Source organism: Microtus oregoni, unplaced genomic scaffold, assembly GCF_018167655.1.
Source record: "Microtus oregoni isolate MIOR12 unplaced genomic scaffold, Mior012 000188F_ref0000398, whole genome shotgun sequence".
Lineage (NCBI taxonomy): Eukaryota > Metazoa > Chordata > Mammalia > Rodentia > Cricetidae > Microtus > Microtus oregoni.
This window is the reverse complement of record NW_024544847.1, coordinates 37,179-61,336: the sequence shown is the minus strand read 5'-3', so window position 1 is coordinate 61,336 and position 24,158 is coordinate 37,179. Positions and strand designations below refer to the sequence as shown.

At 41.3% G+C, this 24,158-nt stretch overlaps 1 protein-coding gene across 1 annotated transcript in view; it reads left to right on the top strand.

Moving 5' to 3' along the window:
• The window catches only part of LOC121445425 (NACHT, LRR and PYD domains-containing protein 1a-like), a 91,105-nt gene that overhangs the window by 41,405 nt on the left and 25,542 nt on the right, over positions 1–24,158 (top strand). The window contains exons 7-10 of the mRNA XM_041647559.1: positions 5,425–7,099; positions 21,285–21,455; positions 22,203–22,373; positions 23,686–23,775. Coding sequence (XP_041503493.1) covers positions 5,425–7,099; positions 21,285–21,455; positions 22,203–22,373; positions 23,686–23,775 — 2,107 coding nt within the window. The remainder of the gene's footprint in view (positions 1–5,424; positions 7,100–21,284; positions 21,456–22,202; positions 22,374–23,685; positions 23,776–24,158) is intronic.

The window sequence follows — 24,158 nt, the reverse complement described above, 5'->3', positions numbered from 1 at the left end:
CACAGGAGAATTCCAAGAGCTGGTTGATTCTTCAATATGGTGAGCATCTAGTTGCTCTTGCACCAGCTGTTCCAATGCCTGTAGTTTATCTTCAGCTAGAGGCCACTGTTTGATCCATATTGGCTTCTCAGTTAGCCATTTTAAAGGTAGGGCTGTTGGTACCTCTAAAGGTTTGGTATTTGTTGTATGTTTTTGTACAGCCTGAATGGCTGGTGACCTTTTTCCATAATACCTCATCATATCCTTCCCAGAATTATAAGTTCCTGGAACTACAGGAATGTTAATCTGGGTATTCCATTGCTGTAGCAGGTCACGGCCCCATAAATTTATGGCAATATTGGCTATATATGGCCTTAGTCTTCCTATTTGCCCTTCGGGCCCTATACATTCAACCCATCTTGTGCTTTGTTTTACACGAGATAGGGTTCCAATTCCCAGGAACTGAACATCTACCTCTTGAAGAGGCCAATTTGGATGCCAAGATTCTGGGGTAATGATACTTACATCCGCACCTGTGTCTAATAAGCCTTCAATAAAAGTGCCATTTATACAGACTCTTAGCTTTGGTCTTTGATCATTAATAGAAGTCTGCCAAAATATACGTTTACTCTGTCCTACTGGGTTTTTTGACTCATCCTCCACACGTAATTCTTCATTTAGACCAGTATTACTTTTTACAGCAGAAATTGAAGCTTTTAATTTTCTTGGTGAGGCACGTTCTCCACTGTGACTGGGAATGACTGGGCCACTGTTGGCTTGGGGGCCTATGAGAGGCCCCTCAAGGAGTTTCCCAATGGTATCGGGTTGCCTTGTTTGTCTGTTGTTGACCTGCATTCGTTGGACCAATGTCGGCCTTTACCGCATCTCCTACATATATCTGAAGGCCTAGGTCTCCTATTTTTGTCATTCCCAGAGGAGATATTATTCCTAGAAATTCTGTGCCTGCAATCCCTTTTCAGATGTCCTAATTTACCACAATTAAAACACCTGGCAGTTTGATGTCTCCTCATTGCTGTGGAAATCGCTTCTCCTACCCAAGATTCATCGTTATAGCTAAACGTCTCAACATTCATCGTATGCTGAATCCATTCATCCATAGGTGCTGATCTAGACTTTAAAGGCCCAATTACCTTTTTGCATTCTATGTTTGCATTCTCAAAAGCTAGAGATTCAAGAAGTATTCATCTAGCTTCTGGGTCTGTTACCCCTATGTCCAGAGCCTTAATTAATCTTTGCAAAAAGTCAATAAAGGGTTCTCTCTGTCCCTGCCTAATTCTGGTATACGATTCAACCCTTTTTACTGGATCTTGTATCCTATTCCAAGCATTTAAAGCTGCTTGGTGACATAGACACAGTACTTCATCATCATAAAGAGCTTGGACCTGTGGATCAGCATATTCTCCTGCACCAAGAATTTGATCTTGGGAAACCTCGACACCTTTTGCTCTTCCTTGCTGTTCCATATGTTTGGATTCTTCTCTGAAATAAATTCCAAACATCAAGGAAGGTCCATTATCTAAAACTGCAGACACTAACTGATGGAAATCATGGGGGGTAGCTCTAGCATTAGAAGCCCAAGTCCTTATCATTTCCTTTACATATGCATTATGCAAGCCAAAATTAACAACAGCTTGCTTAATTTCTTTCAGATAATTCATTGCTATTGGCATCCATCTAGCTTCTCTGACTCCCTTTGAGCCTTTAGAAGTTGACGCTTTGTCAGACTTAAGTATAGGGTATGTTGCTAGAACCCTGGGTAAGCCAGTTCTAATAGCTGGTGGAGACATTGTATCCTGTCCTTGTGTCTCCTTACTCTGTTCACCAGCTGCAATAATTTCTCCAATCTTTTCAAATCTTTTTATCATTGTCTCTCTTAAATCCTGAATCACCTGACCTGTATATATTTCCAGTGATTTCACTCAGGCATCAATTTTTTGGTCCCCATTCTGCACCTGTGATTCCAAAGCTTTAAATTTTTCCTTCAAAGATAACATGTCCTTCTTAAACTTTTCTTGTATATCATGTAGATTCCCATCTTGGAGGTACATTCTGTCTGTTACCTTATCAAAACTTTGTGATAAAGTCTGAACGTCAAATTCAACAGCCTGAACCCTTTCAGGTAACTTTCTAATATCCTTGGATATGGAATCAATTTTGTCTGTCATAGTATCCACTTGTTCAGATAACCTCTGATTTTCAATAATTTTAATCCTGTCAATTAGTTGTTCATTATTAGTTCGTAAAGATTCTATCGTTCTTAGGAGTGCCATATTCTTCCTTAATGATAGAATATGGAAAAGAAAACTGAACCCTAGTAACAAGCAAATCAAGGTATCCCCATAATCATATAAACCTTGTATGGCGTAATCCATTGTATTAGTAAATATAAATTTACTAATCCATTGTATTAGTGAAAACAAAGCAGTAAAATTTGCATTAGAAACGAAAACTGCCATATTACCTATTATTCAGCAGGTGGCACTGTTGCCGAGTCGCGATGAAAACAGGGTCCTGTTTCAGTGCCTTAGTAGATGTTAAAAACTGGAAAATGCAAGTTTCTCAACAAAGTAAATGTAATTAAATCAATTCCAGAGACGGAACCAGAAACCCAGAATCCAGGGGTAGAGAAGAGCAACCTGGAAGCCGCTTATGCCTCCACTTGACAGAGTCACCCTGAGGGGTTGCAGCTTTCAGCAACCGCATGCTCTGGTTCGTGCCACTTAAGAGCTGTGTTTGCAAGGGAGATTAAAAAACGACTCTGAAAAGAGCAAACCACGCGGGCAGAGACTACGCGGGCCTGTGGAGTTTAAATCCACGTGGGGAGGCCAAGGCCGCGGCTGCAAGGCATAGGCAGCAGCTGAGGAAGGGAGGGCTCCCACCAAGCTGAACTCGCGGCCGGCAGCCGAGCGGGAGAAGGAGAGGTTCTAAAACCAAACGTTGGGCGCCAAATGAAGGCGTAAGTCACAAACGATGCCACACCAGTTTGGAATTATGATTAATAGGGTGGTATTTATTTTAAAGGGGAAAAAACTTACAGATCACTGTCCCATGCAACAGCCCTCTACGCAACCAGGAAGGGAGTCTAGTCGCCAGTGGAGCAGGAAGTGGAGAGAGAGAGGAGAGGGAAGTGGCCACTTTTTTAAAGGGAGAGAGACCACGCCCCAATGGGCTGGTATCTCAGCAGCTATAGGCTGGAGGAGTGGGAGGACCTCCCGCAACACTGAAGTGAACCTATTTCTTCCATGACCTTCACAAGAGCAACAGCAACAGGCTTTGTTGTTTTGGAGTCTCTGCATTCTTCTGATCAATTACTCTTACATCTTGTGTGCCTCTTTGTATGTGTTGGGACAAACATATATAGAGGTTATACTTCATGTACTTGTGTCCACCCTAAATTGATATCTGGAATCTTCCTCAGTTGCTTTCACATATTTATTGAGGCAGAGGCGCTCCTCCATGCCCCAAGCTTGTCAATGAAGCAAATCTAGCTAGACATCTTTTTCTGTGGATCCCTTGACTCAACTTTCTGAACCTGGAATAACAGAGGTCACAGTTCAAGTGCAACATGTACAGGGGTTCTTGGGACCAAAATTCTAGTCCACATGCTTTTTCTTCAACCTCCTTAACTTTCTGCCCCAGATGATTTTAAAATGTGACAAAACTGAAGAGGACTTAGATGTGTGCATAGTAACAGATATGTCCCAGCTGGGAGGTCTTAAAGAGCATGGCCTAGGAAGAACTGAGCCTTCCCTTTGCACCTGGGGCAAATATAACCTGAGCCTGGAAGACCTTGACCACAGACCAGAGTGGGCAGCCTGCTGCACTCAGGAGATGGTAGAAGACTTTCTACAGAAGACAATGGGAGCAGATCTATAGATCCTGATTTCAGAGGCAACTAGGCCCCAGAAGCCAGTTTCTCAAGGGCTAATTGGGTGAACAGATGCTGCACTCTGTGCTCTTGCCAAATTTTCTTCAGAACCTTGGCCAAGGAAGGAAAGGAAGATGCCTTGTACTTTGAAAATCCTGTAGTTACTGAGAGATGAACTTGGATTGTGGTCCATGGAGCATATTCCTGTCTGTCTTGTCTTGAGTTCCTTCCAAAGAAAATGTTGATATGAGATTTATGGAATGGTCCAAAACCGGAGAGAAGAATCTCCAGAACACTGTTTGGAGGAAGAGGGTGGGACAAGATGGGGCAAGCCTGCAAAGTGTGTTGTGCAAATGGTGGAGCAGGTTACACCAAAAGCAAATGTGTTTCCATTGCCAGAAGAGAAAACAAGAGACTGAGTAACTTTTGTTATTCTTGTTGTTAATTTGTTTGTGTAATTGATTGGCTGACTGATTGTAGTCCTAGATGCTTCCAATCTCACCATATAAAGATGGTGGCCCTGTGCTCCTAATTCTCCTGCCTCTGTCTTCTGAGTGATGAATTAAAGAACTTCTTTCTTTAGAACTTGTATGTCTAACTACACTCTGGAGTCTAGAAGTCCAAGAGTAGAGACTGAGTGCTCTGCTTAAGAAAAAAGTATACAGGCAATCAGGTGTCTGCAGGACAGAAAAGTAGACCCTGCCTACAAGAGCTTGCCTATTCTTAGAAGAAAAGTATTGGTCAACTGTTAAGGGGCATACTGCCATGACTCCAAACATAACATTAGACGCTTTTCCTTTACTACAACACTCACAAGTGAATTTCAACACAAGTTTCAACATAAATTTCAGTGGAAACTAAAGACATTCAAACTGTAGTCACAAGCAAGGCTTGTTGTTACCAATATCTAAAAGGCATTACAAAATATGCCTGGAGTTGCCAGGTCTAGAGACAGGGGACCAAGTCAACATCCTGAAACATAGACTCTAAGGCATCCTAAGACCATCCCATCAAACCCAAAATTTCTGTACTTACAGAATGATGTTGTCAGTACTCAAATGGTGGGGGCCAATGGGATAATATCAGAAACAGACATTGGCTCCACTGTCTGTAATCTCCCTAGTACTCCATGGCCTCCTACAGAAAAGACTACAGTCCCCAAATTACAGATGGGAAAGCTGTGCTCATTAGAGCCACTGGATCATCCGATAGACAGAAGGAGAACAGAGTTGTGTCTGTGAACTCACCCTTTATACTCAGCCCCAAGAGCAGGTCTGGCACAGAGTAAGATATCAATAAATATCTGAAGTATGAATTAACATCATAGAGCATTATTATTGTTATTACTCAAGGGAAGATTTGAACTATATTCTTCTGCTCTAAAGTTCACATTCTTGGCACCAGGACCCATATCCAGTATGTTGTACAACTTAGAGAGATGCCTAATTTCATACAATTGTTGAAGGTTGGAAGAAAGAAAAGAAGGAAAGAATGAATTAAAGAATAAACAACCCTAATGTATTCATTTATGATCCATCTTTCTCTCCTCTATTTAGGAAACATTTCAGAAATACATCAGAGAAAAAGAAGAGAAAACCTTTACCCCACACAGACCTGGAAAACAAATGATTTGCTGCAAAATTTCACACAGCTACTACTTGTACAAAAACCTTGCCCAAGAGGCTGGGAGACCTTGGTATGGGAAAGATGGCATAAATATAAAAGAGAGAAAAGAGGGCATCTGATTGAGATCCAAAACTTATTTTGTCCAAGCCCGGATACCCAGAAAGAGCCTCAACTTGTTGTATTAGAGGGGGTGGCTGGATCTGGAAAGTCAACACTGGCCAGAGAGGTAAGGAGAGCATGGGAGGAAGGTCAGCTCTACAGGGATCACTTCCAGCATGTCTTCTACTTCAGCTGCAGAGAGCTGGCCCAGTGCAAGCAGCTGAGTCTGGTTGAGCTCATAGAAAAAGACCAGACTGAGCCTGCAGCTCCCATCAGGGAGATCCTGTCTCACCATGAGAAGCTGCTCTTCATCCTGGATGGCATAGATGAGCCAAAATGGGTCTTGGAAGATAAGAATCCCAAGTTCTGCCTGCACTGGAGCCAGACACAACCTGTGCACACACTGCTGGGCAGTTTGCTGGGGAAATCTGTCCTGCCGCAGGCTTCCTTGCTGCTCACAGCTCGAACCAAAGTTCTGAAGAAGCTCGTTCCTTCCTTGAGGCAGCCACGTTGGGTGGAAGTCCTGGGCTTCTCTGAGTCTGGACGGAAGGAATACATCTACAAATATTTCAGAGAGAAAAGAGAAGCAATTGCAGCTTTTAACTTGGTTAAATCAAACCCGGTGCTCTCAACACTGTGTGAGGTACCCTGGGTGTCCTGGCTGGTCTGCACCTGCCTGAAGCAGCAGATGGATCGGGGAGAAGACCTCTCACTGACCTCACAGACCACCACAGAGCTCCACCTGAAATACCTTTCCCAGGCTCTCTCAGGTCATGCCCTGGGGAACCAGCTCAGAGCACTCTGCTCACTGGCTGCTGAGGGAATCTGCCAAAGAAGGACCCTGTTCAGTGAGAGAGATTTTTGGATCCAAGGATTGGATGATAATGACATTGCCACTTTCCTGAAGATTGGCATCCTTCAAAAGCATCCTGTATCTCTGAGTTACAGCTTTGCCCACTTGTATCTCCAGGAGTTCTTTACAGCAATGTCCTACGTCTTGAAGAATAATGTGATAATATATGATCATAAGAATGCCTACAGAATTATAAGAGCACTAAAGAAAGTCTATGGAAGACATGACCTGTTTGAGGCACCCACTGTGCACTTCCTATATGGTCTTTTAAGTAAAAGAGGAATGAGAGAAATAGAGATGATCTTTGCCTGCAGTTTGCTTCAGGAGCCAAGGTTGTACATACATCGGTACATTCTAGAGGAAACCCAACACCATCAACCAGATACTCTGGGTTTACTCCATTGTCTGTATGAGACTCGGGATGGAGACCTCCTGACAGATGGAATGCACATTTTTCAGGGAACAATGCTGCCTGCCTCAGTGGATATGCTACTCCCAGTGTTCCAGAAAAGCATTAACCACCTGGTGGTCCAGACAGACGTGGAACTTATGGTGGTCACTTTCTGCATTAAGTTCTGCCACCATGTGAAAAGGCTTCAGCTGAACGCTTGTGGACAACAGGGACACATGCTAGCAGTACCAAGTATGGTTCTGTGAGTATCTAGACACATCGCTTTCTCTAGCTTCCCTGTGGATTGCATGAGCACACATGTTCTGAGCACCAGCAGCACTCTTGGTTGGTTTCAGGTCATCAGGATCCAGGTCACCAGCGAGATCTAACTGCTGAATCTGACCACATTTCTCTGTTTGCCTCTGTGTGCCTAACTATGCAATTGAGGTATGAGCTTGGTAAGGACCACCAACCTTCTCTGATTCAAATCCTCTTCACCCTTCACAAGGTTCAAATGACCCACAGGTACTGGTACTCTCGCTCATCATGCTTTCTCTCTGAGAGAAACCTCATCCAACTCCTGCAGGCACCATCTTCTCTCCCCATGACAAGTACATTGGACCTGAGGTCTTCCCACCCCAGAAGGCTTATGCATTAGAGTCCCTACATTTTTCGTGATCAGATGCATTTCTTATATGTATCAATGAAAGCAGCATGAGCCTGACTCTCAGCTTGAGGGTTCCTAATGTCCACCGATCCCAGCAGCAATGTAGACCTTGTATTCCAGGATCTCCTTTCATTGTGCAGAAGTGGTAAACCAGTTTCAGTATGTATCTCTCTCCTCTTTAGATGTTTCGATAAGCACTGACTTAATACCAGGCCCTGCCAATCAATTGCAAGAGGAGAAATACAGTTGTTCTCCCAAGGATTTCAAAATTGGAAGAGAAGAAAACCAACTACTCTAATTACACAGGGTGTGACTGTTGAAATAATCAGAAACAACAGTTATCTAGTGTGGAGGACTTTGACACCAAATCTGAATAACACAGCAAGAGCTCATGTGAAAAATAAGTAGCTTACGAGTAGTGGAGCAAAGGTTAGATAACAGGAAGAGGATGAGGAGGGAAAACTGGTCAAAGAAAACAAATGTAATTAAACTGTGTTATATACATGTAGGAAGTTGTCCCAATGACTCTCATTTTGTATTAGTAGGATGGAATAATAAAAACATATTTGTTGTAGAAGACTGAGGATTTATCAATTATCAAAATAACATAAAATTAGTATCCTACAGAATTCCATTTCTTAGAGAGCAGCATTAAATTTTGAGTGTGTACATGTCATCCCAAACTCAGAAGGCTAAAACAAGAAGGTCAGAAGTCTCAGTCTAGCCTGGGCTATATAGTGTGATATTGTCTCAAAATGTCATTGACTAGGATGTTACTCATTTGGTAGAGAGATTGCCTACTCTGTGGGATAATTTTCTGTTGCTGTGGTAAAGCACCATGGCCAAGGCAACTTATAAAAGAGTTTATCTGGGCTTCTGTCCAGAGGGATCAGGGTCCATCGTGGCAGAGGGAAAGGATGTGACTGGAGCAGCAGCTGAGAGCTCAAGTCTTGAACCACAAGCAGGAAGCACAAAGAATGTACTGGGTGTGGCTCAGGGCCTTGAAATCTTAAATCCTATCTCCAGTGATATATTTCCTCCCACGAAGTCAAACCTCCTAAGTCTCTTCAAAGAGAGTTAAGGATCAAGCATTCAAATTTGCATGTCTAGGTGACCTATCATTTAAAACACCTCACCTAATAAGCCCAAGACCCTAGGTTTGATCAACAGCATGAAAGAAGGAATATGACACCCCCTTTTATCTTTTATGTATATAATTTTCTATGGGATTCCTGAGCCACATAATTTCTGTTATCTTATATTCACGTTTATTTTCTTAATGAATCAAGACTCTTCTCTGGTCCTGAAAGCCTAGGACAACACCATTCTGACCCTTCTGAATTGCCTTCTGATATTGCCTAGAAAGACTATCTTAGTGAATTGAGTTTTTCCTGTTCTTGGCCCATATAAGTTGTTTCTAAGTGTTTATGGTTATAAAGAAGTGAGCCCTGAAGAACGTCGATACAGATGATGGAAATAGAAGTGCCTTTGTGTGGAGCTTCAGAATTCCAAGTATGTACAGAGACAGAGACAAGATAGGGTCAGAGAAACAAGGAACACCAGCCTGCTTGCAGGGACAGTGGCCTTCAGAGCCTGGGGACAACCCCATGGGATAGGGAGAGGCTTTGACTAACAGTGAAAAAGTAAAATTGAGGGGAAAATCAGTCAAGGCAGGGAGAGAAGTAGGAAGCCACTGCACATAAGACAAATGGGTGGACCTTGGTTAAAGTCAAGGGATAAAGGATGGCAGGGTGAGTGTCTTAGTTCAGGCTCCTATTGGTGTAAAGAGACATCATGACAAGAAAACATTTGATTGTGGGGGCTCGTTTTCAGTTTAGAGGTTCAGACCATTATCATCACGGTGGGATAGGGCAGTTTGCAGGTAGACACTGTGCTGGAGAGGTAGCTGTTACATGTTGATAAGCAGGGAACTAGAAGTAGATTATCTCACTGTGTGTGGCTTGAGCATATATGTGACTTCAAAGCCTGCCTCCACAATGAAACAATTCCTCCAGCAAGACCGTACCTCCAACAAGAACACACCTTGTAAAATTGAATCGCCATTTTCTTTCTAACTACCATAATGAACAACTTCTGTGTGTGGTTTATAATGATGCCTCTTGTTTCATATTAGCACATACTGAAGTTCCACGCTCAGTCAGTGTACATACTAAACACGCATCAAAACTACCATCCCATCCATCCAGTGGGGACTGAGAGACTGGTGCCACCATTAAGAGAGCCTGGTGCTCTTTCAGAGGGTGTGGATTCATTCCCAGCACCCACATCAGATGGCTCACAATCACCTTTATCTACAATTCTTGAGGATCCAATGCCCTGTTTCAAGTCTCTGCAGGTTTCTACATGCATAGAGTGCACACAGACAAGTAGTCATATAAACATTCACTGTCTTAGGCCTTGTATTGCTATGAAGAGACATTTTGACCAAGGCAACTCTTTTTATTTTTGTATCACTTTGTTCTCATTTTTTAAAAAGAAAAAATATCTTTTTATTTTACATACCAATCCCAGTTCCTTCTCCCTACCCTCCTTCCATCCCCTTCATCCCCCACACCTCAACATCCATTCTTCAGAGAGGGTAAGGCACAATGCTAAAGGAAGATTCAATGCCCTCCCTACTATATCTAGGCTGAGCAAGGTATCAATCCAAAGAGAATAAGTTCCCTAAAACCCAGTACAAGCAGTAGGGATAAGTTCTGGTGCCACTGCCAGTGGCCCTGCAGTCTGCCCCAACCACACAACTATCACCCATATTTAGAGGGACTAGAATGGACCTATGCTGGCTTCTTCCTTGTCTGACTGAGTTGTGGTAAGCTTCCATTCGCTCAGGTAAGCTGTTTCAATAGGTATTCCCATCAAGGTCTTGACCCCTTTACTCATATTCTCACTCCTCCCACTCTTCAACTAGACTTTGGGGGCTCAGCCCAGTGCTCTGCTTTGGGTCTCTGCCTTCTGTTTCCATCAGTTGCTGGATGAAGGTTCTATGTGACATTTAAGAAATTTGTCAATCCTGACTACAGGGCAAGGCCAGTTCGGGCACCCTCTCCTCTTAACTGGGGTCATCTTTGTAGATTCCTGGGAATTTCTCTAGTACCAGATTTCTTACTAGTCCCATAATGACTATCTTAATCAAAATATCTCTTTTCTTGATCTCATGTCTGTACTTCCTACATCTTGACTATCCCTTTCCCTTGGGTTTTCTTCCCACCTTCTTCTGGCCTCCTTTCCTTTTACTCTCCCATCTACACCCACACCCATGTTCCCATTTTGTCAGGAGATCTTGTCTATTTGCCCTTTCCAGGTGGATCTATGTACGTTTTTCTTAGGGTTCACTTGTTACTTAGCTTCCCTAGGATCATTAACTGTAGGCTCAATATCCTTTGCTTTACAGATAGTATCAACTTATGAATGAGTACATAGCATGTTTATCTTCCTGGGTCTGGGCTACCTCACTCATGATGGTTTTGTTCTAATTCCATCCATTTGCATGCAAATTTCTAGATGTAATTGTTTTGTTTTGTTTACCACTGAGTAGTACTCTAAGGTGTAAAAGTTCCACATTTTTCTTACTTATTCTTCAGTTGAGGGACATCTTGGGTGTTTCTAGTTTCTGGCTGCAACAAATAATGCTGCTATGAACATAGATGAACAGATGTCCTTGTAGTATGATTGAGCATATTTTGGTTATATGTCCAAGAGTAGTATTTCTGGGTCCTAAGGTAGGTTGAATTCTAATTTTCTGAGAAACTGCCATACTGATTTCCAAGAGTGGTTGTATAAGTTTGCATTCTCACCAACAATGGAGGAGTGTTTACCTTACTCCACATTCTCTGCAGCATAAGCTATCATTGGTGTTTTTTATCTTAGCCATTATGACTGGTGTAAGATGGTATCTCAAAGTCATTTTGATTTGCATTTCCCTGATGACTACAGTTGCTGAAATTTCAATAAGTGTCTCTCAACCATTTAGATTCTTCTGTTGAGAACTTTCTGCTCAGTTCTGTACCCCATTTTTAAATTGGATTATTTGAATATTTGATGTCTAATTTCTTTTTATTTCTTTTTTAAACTGATTTTTATTGAGCTCTACATTTTTTTCTTTCCTCCTCTCCTTATCTCTCCCCTCCCCTTCAACCCTCTCCCAAGGTCCCCTATGCTCCCAATTTACTCAGGAGATCTTGTCTTTTTTTCTTTCCCATGTAGATTAGATCTATGTATGTCTCTCTTAGGGTCCTCACTGTTATCTAGGTTCTCTGGGATTGTGATTTGTGGGCTGGTTTTCATTGATTTATGTTTAAAAAACACTTATGAGTGATTACATGTGATAATTCTCTTTCTGGGTCTGGGTTTCCTCACTCAATATGATGTTTTCTAGATCCATCTGTTTGCCTACAAAATTCAAGATGTCATTATTTTTTTCTGCTGTGTAGTACTGCATTGTGTCAGGGCCCGTGAGGGTCCAAAATAAATTCCCTAATTCCTTAAACCGGCTGGAACGGAGTCGCGAGGAAAAGAACTGACACAGCTTACACCGTCATCATGGAAAAGGCCAGATTCTCCGTTTATTGTCCAAACATTTTATATACCCACACCAAATTGAGTGGGGAGGGGGGAAAAACCCATTACACCATCACCTAGGCAACCAGGTGCCTGGGCTCAAGTCAAGTCTGCATCTAGCCGTCAGGTAGGCCCTGAATTAGCATCTCTATAAGACACTTTCCAAATTACAAAAGGGAGGAAGCACCAAACATCTGAACTCCTAAATCATCAGCTTCAGTCAAACATCTCTTCTCAGGTAATCCACATTTTAACAAAAGAAGCTAGGAGCAGGCATCCTGGCTTTTGTTAAGGGCAGAGACAGCTTGTCTGCAGAGCTCTGTGATCAGCTCAGACTGGGCTAATGGCTTTTGTGCCATATCGAAATATGGGCCCACAGCACTGTGTAAATGTACCACATTTTCCTTATTCATTCTTTGGTCAAAGGCCATTTAGGTTGTTTCCAGGTTCTGGCTATGACAAACAACGCTACTATGAACATAGTTGAACACCTACCTGTCCTTGGGGCATGATTGAGCTTCCTTTGGATATATGCCCAAAAGTGGTATTACTGGGTTTTGAGGAAGGTTGTTTCCTAATTTTCTGAGAAATCATCACACTGACATCCAAATGGGCTTTACTAGCTTGCATTCCCACCAGCAATGCAGGAGTGTTCCCTTTACCCCACAACCTCTAAGCATAAGCTGACAACAGTATTTTTTGATCTTGGCCATTCTTACAGGTGTAAGATGGAATCTCAGAGTTGTTTTCTTTTGCATTTTTCTGATGACTAAAGATGTTGAGCATTTTTATAAGTGTTTTTTAGGCATTTTAGATTCCTCTGTTGAGAGTTCTCTGTTTAGGTCTGTAGTCCATATTTTTATTGGAATCTTTGTTCTTATGATGACCAATTTCTTGAGTTCTTTATATATTTTGGAGATCAGCCCTCTCTCTGATGTAGTGTTGGTGAAGATCTTTTCCCATTCAGTATGCTGCCTTTTTGTCTTAGTGACTGTGTCCTTTGCTTTAGAAGCTTCTCAGTTTCAGGTGATCCCATTCATTTACTGATGCTCTCACTGTCTGTGATGCTGGTGATATATTTAGGAAGTAGTCTTCTGTGCCCATACATTGAAGGCTACTTTCCACCTTCTCTTCTATTATCTTCAGTATGGTTGAATTTATATTGAGGTCTTTAATCTATTTGGACTTGAGTTTTGTGCTTGGGGATTGTTATTCTTTTGGTCCCTGCCCTGGCCACGCCCACTACTTTTAGCCTCTGACCTCGCCCACCATTGCGCTCTCTTTCTGTTTTCCTCCTGGGTGTACACACGGGGCTCTGCCTCTCTCTCTCCTCTCTCTCCCTTCTTCTCTCCTCCTCTCTCTCTCTCTCTCTCTCTCTCTCTCTCTCCCCTCTCTCTCTCTCTCTCTCTCTCTCTCTCTCTTTCTCTCTCTCCCCCTCTTTAATAAACATTTATGGCTATTTTTGTGTTTATATGTCTGACCCACTGCGTGCGTGCCCTCCTGCTGGTGAGAAGCTGTAGCTGCTTGCTCAGGTGCCGGACCCTAGAGCCGGTGCCCGGCACTGCTGGGATCCGCCAGAGTTTGCTGTGGGGCGGGGCGGGGGGGGGGTCCCCAAGGGATATTTTTTAAGAATAAGAGGGATAGATATGGATCTATTTTCATGCTTCTACATGTTGATATCCAGTTATACCAGCACCATTTGTTGTAGATGCATTCTTTGTTCCTTGTATAATTTTAACTTCTTTGTCAAAAACTCAGGTGTCCATAGATGTAGGAGTCTTCAATTTGATTCCATTGGTCAACCTGTCTGTTTTTATGCCAATACCAAGAAGTTTTCATTACTGTAGTTCTATAATAGAGCTTGATGTCAGATATACTGATGCCTCCAGAAGTTGCTTTATTATACATGATTGTTTTGGCTACCCTGGGTTTGTTTTTTCATATGAAGTTGATTATTTTTTCTTTCAAGGTCTGTGAAGAATTATGTTGAGATTTTGAGGGAGATTACTTTGAATCTAAAGATTGCTTTTGGTAGGATTGACATTTTTATTGTATTGATCCCACCCATCCAAGAGCATGGGAGATATTTCCATTTTCTGGTATCTTCTTCAATTTCTTTCTTCAAAGACTTAATGTCGAACATATCTTTCACTTCTTTGATTAGTGTTGCCCCAAGACATTTTACATTATTTTTGACTATTGTGAAGGGTGATGTTTCTCTGATTTCTCTCTCAGCTTCTTTATCATTTATATATTGAGGGCTAGTGTTGTTGTTGTTGTTGTTGTTTTGTTTTGATGACTCAACATTACTGAAGATATTATCAGCTGTAGAAGTTCCCTAATGGAGTTTTGTGGTCAATTATTTATACTATCATATCATCTGCAAATAGTGAAAGTTTGACTTCTTTTTTACAGTTTGAATCACCTTGATCTTCTTTTGTTGTCTTACTGCTCTAGCAAGAACTTCAGAAAATATGTTGTATAGATATGAAGAGAGTAGACAGCCTTGCCTTCTTCTTGATTTTAGTGGAATTGTTTTGAATTTCTCCCCATCTAATTTGATGTTGTCTGTTGGCTTTCTGTATATTGCTTTTATTATGGTTAGATATGTTCCTTGTATCCCTGATCTCTCCAAGGCTTTTATCATGAAGCAGTGTTGGAATTTGTCAAATTCTTTTCAGCATCTAATGAGATTATCATATGTTTTTGTTTCTCTCAGTTTATTTATATGGTGGATTACATTGATAGATTTTCATATGTTGAACCATCCCTGCATCTCTGTGATAAAGCTGACTTGATAATGGTGGATGATTTTTTTTTGATGTGTTCTTAAATTCGAGTTGCCAGTATTTTCTTGAGTATTTTTTCATCAATGTTCATGAGTAAAATTGGCCTGTAATTTTCTTTCTTGGTTGAGTCTTTCTGTGGTTTTGGTATCAGGGTAACTGTATACTCATAAAAAGAGTTTGGCAATGTTCTTTCTGTTTCTCTTCAATAAAACAATTTGAGGATTATATGTATTAGCTATTCTTTGAAGTTCTGATAGAATTGAGCTCTGAAACCATCCAACTCTAGACTTTTTTTTAATAGGGAGGCTTTTTATGAGTGCTTCTATGTCTTTGCAGGTTTTAGGTCTATTTAAATTGCTCACCTGGTCTTGATTTAATTTTGGTATGTGGTGCCTATCCAGAAAATTGTCCATTTCTTTTACATTTTCCAATTTTGTGGAGTACAGGTTTTTAGTAGTATGACCTAATAATTCCCTGGATTTCCATAGTGTCTGTTGATATGTCCCCCCCTTTTCATTTCTGATTTTGTTAATTTGGATGCTCTCTCTCTGATTTTTTATTATTTTGGTGTAGATGGAATGGCAGGCTGCGTTCCTACCTCCCATCTCCCGCATGGCTAGCTTTACCCAAAATAATTACATGGAAACTGTATTCTTTTAAATGCTGCCTGGCCCATATCTCCAGTCTCTTACTGGCTAACTCTCACATCTTGATTAACCCATACTTAGTAATCTGTATAGCACCATGAGGTCGTGGCTTACCGGGAAGGATTCTAGCCTGCTTCCATCTCAGAGAGGAGAGCTATGGCGTCTGCCTGACTCGGCTTCTTTTTCCCAGCATTCTGTTCTGTCTACTCCACCTATCTAAGCTGCTGTCCTATCAAAAGGGCCAAGGCAGTTTCTTTATTAACCAATGAAAGTAACACATAAACAAATGACCCTCCTCCATCATTTTGGATAAAGGTTTGTCTATCTGTTGATTTTCTTAAAGAACCAGCTATTTGTTTCATTGATTCTTTGTGTGTTTTCTATTGTATTGTTTTTATTTTATTGATTTCAGCCCCTATTTAATTATTTCCTTTCATCTACTCCTCCTGGGTGAGTCTGCTTCTTTTTGTTCTAGAACTTTCGGGTATGCTGTTATTGTACTAGTGTGTTTCTCCACTTTCTCTATGTGGGCACTTAGTGCTGTGAACTTTCCTCTTAGCATTGCTTTCATAGTGTACCATAGATTTGGATATGTTGTGCCTTCATTTTCATTGAATTCTAGGAAGTCTTTAATTTCTTTTTTTATTTCTTTCTTGACCCAGGGTAGTTCAATAGAGCATTGTTCAATTTCCGTGAGTTTGTACGTGTTCTGTGATTAGTGCTGTTGTTAAATTCTGACTTTAACCATTTTGATCTGATAAGATATGGGTGGTTACTACAATTTGTTTGTATCTGTTGAAGTTTGCTTTGTTACTGAGTATGTGTTTAACTTTAGAGAAGGTTTTATGAGGTCATGAGTAGAAAGTATACTCTTTTGTGTTTGGGCAGAATGTTCTGTAGATATCTGTAAAGTCCATTTGAGTCACGATATCTGTTAGTTCTGTTATTTCTATGTTCAGTTTCTGTCTGGTTGACCTGTCTATTGAGGAATGTGGGGTGTTGAAGTCTCCTATTAGTGTGTGGGTTTTGATGTGTGATTTAAGCTTTACTAATGTTTCTTTTACATATGTGGGTGCTCTTGTATTAGGAGCATAGATGTTCGTGATTGAGACTTCATCTTAATGGATTGTTCCTGTTATGAGTATAATGTGCCTTTCTCCATCTCTTCTTCTAGATTTTAGTTTGAAGTCTGCTGTGAGACAATGATCTTATACCTTGTATAGATTTGTCACTTGTATTGCTTTAATAGAATGCAGATCTGCCAGTAGCCAGGCAGGAAGTATATGTATTGCTACCAGAACAGGAGCTAGAAAACAGTATTTTGAGTGAGGTAACCAAGACTCAGAAAGACAATTATCACATGTACTCACTCATAAATGGTTTTAAAACATAAAGCAAAGAAAACCAGCCAACAAATTACAATCCCAGAGAACCTAGACAATAAGGACTCTAAGAGAGACACACATGGATCTAATCTACATGGGAAGTTGAAAAAGACAAGATCTCTTAAGTATATTGGGAGCTTGGGGACCATGGGAGAGGGTTGAAGGGAAGGGGAGAGGCAGGGAGAAAAGCAAAGAAAAATGTAGAGCTCAATAAAATAAATTTTAAAAAATGCAAAAATAAAATAAAATGCTGATTTACCAGTAGCCAGGCAGGAAGTATAGGCAGGGCGACCAGACCAGGAGAATTCTGGAAAGAGGAAAGGATCAGTCTGCAGTTATCACCGACACACAGAGTAAGCAAGATGAGAATAAATTGCTGATAAAAGGTATCAAGGCAAGTGGCTAACACAGACAAGAACTGTGGGTTAATGTAAGATGTAACAGCTAGTTAATAAGAAATCTTGAGCTAATAGGCCAACCAGTTTATAATTAATGTAGGCCTCTGTGTGTTTCTTTGGCACTGAATGACTACAGGACTGGGTGAAACAGAAACAAACATCTGTCAACAGAAGTCTATTTTGTTAGATATTAGGATAATTACACTTGTTTATTTCTTAGGTCCATTTGATTGGAAAATCTTTTTCCAATCCTTTACTTTGAGGTAATGTCTGTCTTAGAGGTTGAGTGTGTTTCTTGTATATAGCTGAAGGATACATTCTGCTCTTGTACCCATTTATTAGTCTGTGTTTTTTATTATACGTGAATTGAGTCCATTGATATTAAGAGATATTAATGACCAGTGGTTGTTAATTCCTGTTAACTTTTGGTGGTAGTGTTTGTGCGTTTCCCTTCTTTGGGGGTTGCTGTTGTGAGGTTATCTGTTACCAGTGGTTTTGTGGGTGCAGTTAGCTTCCTTGGGTTGGAGTTTTCCTTGTAGTACTTTCTGTAGGGCTGGATATGTGGATAGGTATTGTTTAAATCTGGTTTTGTCATGGAATATCTTGTTTTCTCCATTGACGGTGATTAAAAACTTCGCTTGGTATAGTAGTCTGGGCTTGCATCCAGACAAAGGTAACTCTTATAAAATAAATATTTAATAACGAAGGCTCGCTAACAATTTTAGAGATTCAGTCTATTATCATCATGGTGGGAACCATGGAGTGTGCAGGGAGATGTGGTATGAGCTATATCTTTATATACTGGCCACAAGAAGTTGATTGACACTTTCAGTAGTATCCTGAGCCAAGGAACCCTTAAAGCCTGCCCCCATAGTGACATACTTCCTCCAACAACACATAAAGTAAAATATAAGGAGTCAGGCAGTGGTGATGCATGCCTTTAATTCCAGCACTTGAGAGGCAGTGGAAGGCAGATCTCTTGTGAGTTAGAGGTCTACTTGGTCTACAAAGGGAATTCCAGGACAGCAAGAACTGTTCCATAGAGAAATCCTGCCTCAAAATCAAAATTAATTAATTAATTAAACTTTTTAAAAAACACCATCCTTTAAATTTCAGCATTTGGTATCCTTAACATTCTTTGGTTTTGTAAAAGCAAAAGAAAGCATCCTATACTTTCTGCTTCAGTCAAAGTTGGCCACCTTTAATTTGTGTTTTGAGACTTACGATTTTATTTTGAGTTTCTTGCCTTGTTTTGTTTACAGTATTAGGGATGAAATACTGCAAAAACCAGATAAATAGCTATCCCCAGTCCTTTGCAGTTTGTAACTAAGTCTGGTTAAAAATCCATAGTTCTCCTGTCGTCTTCTTCTTCTTCTTCTTCTTCATCCTCCTCTTCCTCCTCCTCCTCTTCTCCTTTTTCTTCTTCTTTTTCTCCTCCTCCTCCTTCTTCTTTTTCTTCTTTTTCTTCTTCTTCTTTTTCTTCTTCTTCCTCCCTCTCTCTCTCTCTCTCTCTCTCTCTCTCTCTCTCTCTCTCTGCCTGTCTGTCTCTGTGGTGTGTCTGTCAATTTATCTCTCTATACATCTGTAAGTTTATCTCTGCCTATCATTCTCTGTCTCACTGTGTGTCTCTGTCACTCCCTGTCTCTATCTATCTATCTATCTATCTATCTATCTATCTATCTGTCGATTTATCTATTTCTCCTCTCCGCTTTCTCTTAAAAAGATATGGTGACATGTGAACCAGCACATCTGTAGATTTTATGACCATGCTCAACATCCCACAATAGAATCATTCTCAACCACCTCTCCTGAGCTCTCTTCCCATCTCCCCTTTCCAGTTTTCCTTTATGAGACTCTAGAATTCTGCTCCAAATGAAATCGGATACATTGACATCAAAAGGAAGAGACTCTCTGAAGTGCCCCTTTGTACCAGGGCCTGTGCTGGGTACTGTAGATAAAAAAGAGAAGATACTAACCACCTGTTCACACCCTGTGGAGCACTATACTGCAGTCTAGAGAAGAATCAACTCCTAGGCTGCCCAGGGTATAAAAGGAAATACTGGAGTCAGTGCATAAAGACTTTTCTATCTGAAGGTTTTGGGGAAAAGAAACACACATATACTTTCTTGATGGTTTCCTTTCTATATTCTCTTAAGATTTTTCTCTAAAGTTTTGCCTCTCATGATATTCCACAAAACCTTTCAGGCAATATAGGAGTTAGATTTAAAGGTCACATACCATTTCTTAGGTAAATTATTAAAATCAGAGTCGCCCTGACAACTGACATGCAGTAAATCTAAATAACTTGTCACGGAGCAAGGAAGAAGCATTTTTTTCTTCAGTTAGCTTCTTCATTGGTGGACTGTAACTTACAGCTGCAAAGAAAGGATCAGTCACATAATTACCTGTCTTGAGATATAATCTTATAAGGGATCTTAAAGGAGTCATAATCATAAAGTGCTGGAGAGTCCAAGAAAACAACAAAATTGGGTACTTAGAACCTATATGAGTTTATTAACTGCTTCGACCTTCTGCCCTGTATTCTCCCAGAAAGGGAAAGGCAATTTACGCTGACTTATAACTAAGTAATCATTTTAAACTAATATTCTGCAATCAGGAATTGTAAATATTGAATTATCTCAGAATCAGAGAGTGCAGTGTTGTTTTGGCATTCTTTGAGTCAGTTATAAGTTTGTGGTTTGGGCTCAGATTACCATAATTCTGTCAATATTATGTCAATTGACATTCAACAAGGCAATAGTGATGCTAAACCATTTTAAATTTTAAAATGTATTTTCTGTCTTGTGTGTGTCTTTAAACCAAGAAAATGGAAATTTATAACTCTTTCTCAGGACTATGAAGTCAACTTGTTTTCTGTATATAAAAAATAGTTAGTTGACTAAACTTTGAGTCTTCAGAGTACATGCCCATGTCAGAAAACTGAGGTTAGGAACGTGTGAGGAGAGTTAATCACTGTCCTAGGTTACCAGTCAGACCTAGCAAAAGATACTGCATACAGCATTTAGGTTGTTCTGCACTTTTAACCTTAGTTCAGCAAATCAGAAGATTGGCTATATGTCTTTGTAGACAAGATTGCCTTTCTGGAAATAGTTTATCTTAAAAACCATTAACAAGGCACCTGATCTAATCTAAAGCACTCTGAAGCTATTGCACAGCTGTTCTAGCAGTTGGGGAAAATTGAGTTATTTTCATAGGCATTGGCTGTGTATCATTTTTACATGCATTTTTATTCATTAAAACTATTTTTTTTTTTTTTGGTTTTTCGAGACAGGGTTTCTCTGTGGTTTTGGAGCCTGTCCTGGAACTAGCTCTTGTAGACCAGGCTGGTCTCGAACTCACAGAGATCCGCCTGCCTCTGCCTCCCGAGTGCTGGGATTAAAGGTGTGTGCCACCACCGCCCGGCTTCATTAAAACTCTTATAAGCTAACATTGCTGATATCAATTAGACAATTCAGCTTAAGGAAGAGTATTCTTCAAGACAATCCAGAGATGTAAATGCCCAGTAAGTCAGAATTTATTCATAAGATAAACACTGTGGTGCAGGGAAATTTACAATAGCATATATGAATTTATAGACAGAGGCAAAAGATATTCCAGATTCTGTAGCCTCGTGACTTGGCCTAATGAGTTTTCCCATCAGAGAATGTCTTTCTGGTAGGTTGGCAGCTTAAATATTAACCATAATCTGCTGCTCCTTTGACAATGGCACAGACACAACTAGACTGACTCAGAAACAGACACAAAATGGGAACACTGAATACTATGATAAGGATGTAGATGAGGAACCACCCAGGAAAGGATCCAGATGCTGGAGCAAAGGAGCAGGTCGAAGCTGGTGAATCCTGGGATGGCATATTGAGTCCTGGTGCTCAGGCAGATAGAAACCTACTCTGCCTTGTGAGGCTGTACACATCAGACCATGCGCACATGAATCACGTCTACCAAATATCTCTCTCCCTCAGGTCCAGGTGGACTCCGATCACTAATTCCACTTGGCAGATATTCTTCTCCACTCTTGAGTTCACAGGAAGTCTGGAGGTGCTCGACCTAAGTCAAAATCCACTGAGCTACTGTGCAGTGCAGAGCCTCTGTAGGACACTGAGATGCCCTGGATGCCAACTAAGGACATTGTGGTGAGTCTGGCCTGGGTTCTTCCCTGAAGCAGAGAAGGATGGCAGGAAAGCAAAGGCAAAAGCTGGACCTACAGTGAGGCTTTCTTTTAATCACATATTCATCCTCTTGCCCACACCTGTAACAGAGGCCTAAATGTTATGATAAAGATATGGAAGATGGATTCTATTCTTAGAGATCATGGACTACTGACATTTATCAAGGAGCCCCACTAGCTATTGCTAACAACAGGCCCATGAGGGCTACAGTGGAGCAAACATCCTGAGGAAGTGGCTGCAGGAGAGCTGAAGAGCACAGGGGAGGAGGCTAAATAAAGCAGAGGGGAGAAAGATCCAGGCGCAGGGAATGGCATCCCCATTTCCTCCTCCTCTCTTCCTTGTAACCAGCCTTCTGCTCTGTTTCTATGGACTCCATCTTTACTAAGATTTCCCATAACAAGTAAGTCATGTCCTTATTCTATGGCTGGCGAATGTCACTTCAGATGACTCTTGAAACACACTGGTGAGCTGTCTGGGTCTCATGGAGGTCTGTCATGGCCAGTCACAGCAGAGCAGTGGGTCTCAACCTGTGCTCCATGATTCTGCAGCTCAGCTGTGGGAAGCTTGGAATTATCCACCCAGATGAGAAAAGGCACTAGAAAAGCTAAGCACTGCTAACACCGCATGCCAGGACTCACAAAGGGAGACCATAGCACAGTTCCCAAGAGCTGTGATCCCTGGAGAATCTGACGGTGAGCATCTCCCATGCAGGCTTGTCAACTGTGGCCTCACATCCAGATGCTGTAAGGACCTGGCCCCAGTGCTCAGTGCCAGCTCCAGCCTGACTGAGCTAGACCTGCAGCTGAATGACCTGGGAGACCTTGGTGTGAGGCTGCTCTGTAAGGGCCTCAGGAATCCTGCGTGCAAACTCAGAATCCTGCAGTAAGTAAAACCCAGGATTTCCATTCTAGGCAGGGGCAAAAGAAGGGACATGAGGGAGTGAAGAATATGGAATATGGAAAAGAAATGGGAGGGGGAATGCATAGTCAGAGTGGCTCCTGACCAGCTGTGCCACTTATACCTGAGACTTGGGCAAGTCACCGTAGTCTGTAAAATTCAGTTTCCTCGTCTATCAGGTGTAATGTCATACCCACTTCATGGATTCTAATGACATAAAGTGTACATATGTAAAAACAAATACCAGGTAAGTAGCTGGGCACTGTGCAGTCATATGTATTAGCAAGGCTAATACATAATATTAATACTATATATATGTATATTATATAATATACATAATACATATATATTATTATATTATATGTATATATTAGTATACATAATATAATACATAAACCTTACCAGACTCCCAGGTTTGCCTTACTCCAGGACAGTGATTCAATCATTTATCATTCATGAATACATATGTGTTTGCATTCATATCAAGGATCCTCTGTGCTAAGCACTTGTCTAGTACCTAGGGATACTATCACAAACACGCATGACTCTCTCCTGCTAAAGCTCTGTGGGAAGAGAAAGATAAAGATCTCCCATCAGTACATGACAACATTGCCAAACTCTGCTGAACGCTATGGAGTCAACAGTATTGTGGAATGTATTGTTGTAAGAGGGTCTGCTTTAGTGGATGGCCCATGAGTTCTTTCCCTAGGCCTGATAGAGAACTGGACTTTGGTTGGGCCAACCTGGAGACAGCAGTCTAGGCAAAGGAAGAGTTGGAGAAAGCTCTAGAACAGAAAGTGGTTGAAGCCCTGGAGGGTCATGGGATTTCACTACAGGAGCCTGAGGTGGTTCTCTGTCCAGAATGCCTATGAGGATATGGCCATGACCTCCATCTGCTGGGAATGCTGATAGCAACTCTGTGATCCATTGTCAATATAAGTCCCCTCATCAATGTCTATGTTCCCTTCCCTGGGAGAGTCTGTTTCCAATGACTGACCTGTGGGGAGGGGTATAAAGGGCCAACCCCTCATTTCAGCTCTGGAAATTTCCAAAGGTCCTCATCTGGCTTCAGATCTCGTTGCACACTGACCACATTCCACTAGGACTGTGTCACGAACACATCTGTGTCTGCTAAGCCTGCTGTTCTCTATCCTTTGTCCTGGATTTGGCTCAAGAATAAACTTAATAAAGCCCCTCAATTTCCATCTATAGACAACAGCGTCAAGGATCCGGGACCCTGAGGTTTCATGATTCTTTTGTGGATCCCAGGAAAAATAGTTCCCTCTTGTGCTTGCAGGCTGGACCTGGCCCCACTCAGTGACCCAGTGATTAAGGAGCTCAGGGCCCTGGAGGCAAAGAATCCTCAACTGCTCATCTCCAGCACATGGTAAGGAGGGGACACAGAACTCCTACTGGTCAACTCAGCCTCTATGTGGCTGGTACATGACTGAGGTGGGACAGGTATCCTGAGGTGATGGGAAAGAGAAACAGAGTCAAGAAGAAACCAGAAACCATAGAAACCAATGGGGAGGTTTCATTTAGCTTTTAGCAAAAATAGAATTATATAACACGCCTACATAATTTCTTCGATCATAAAAAATAATGTAAAAGGTGAGTTAGAGGTGAGTCCTCTGGGCACAGGAAGTGTGACAATGGTAGGCACCAGTAAACCAAAACACTGGAACAAGGAAAACAGAAACTACACTTTCAAAAGATACAGAAATTCTCAGGGAACAAAAGTCGCCATGGGTATCACTGTCCCAATCCTAA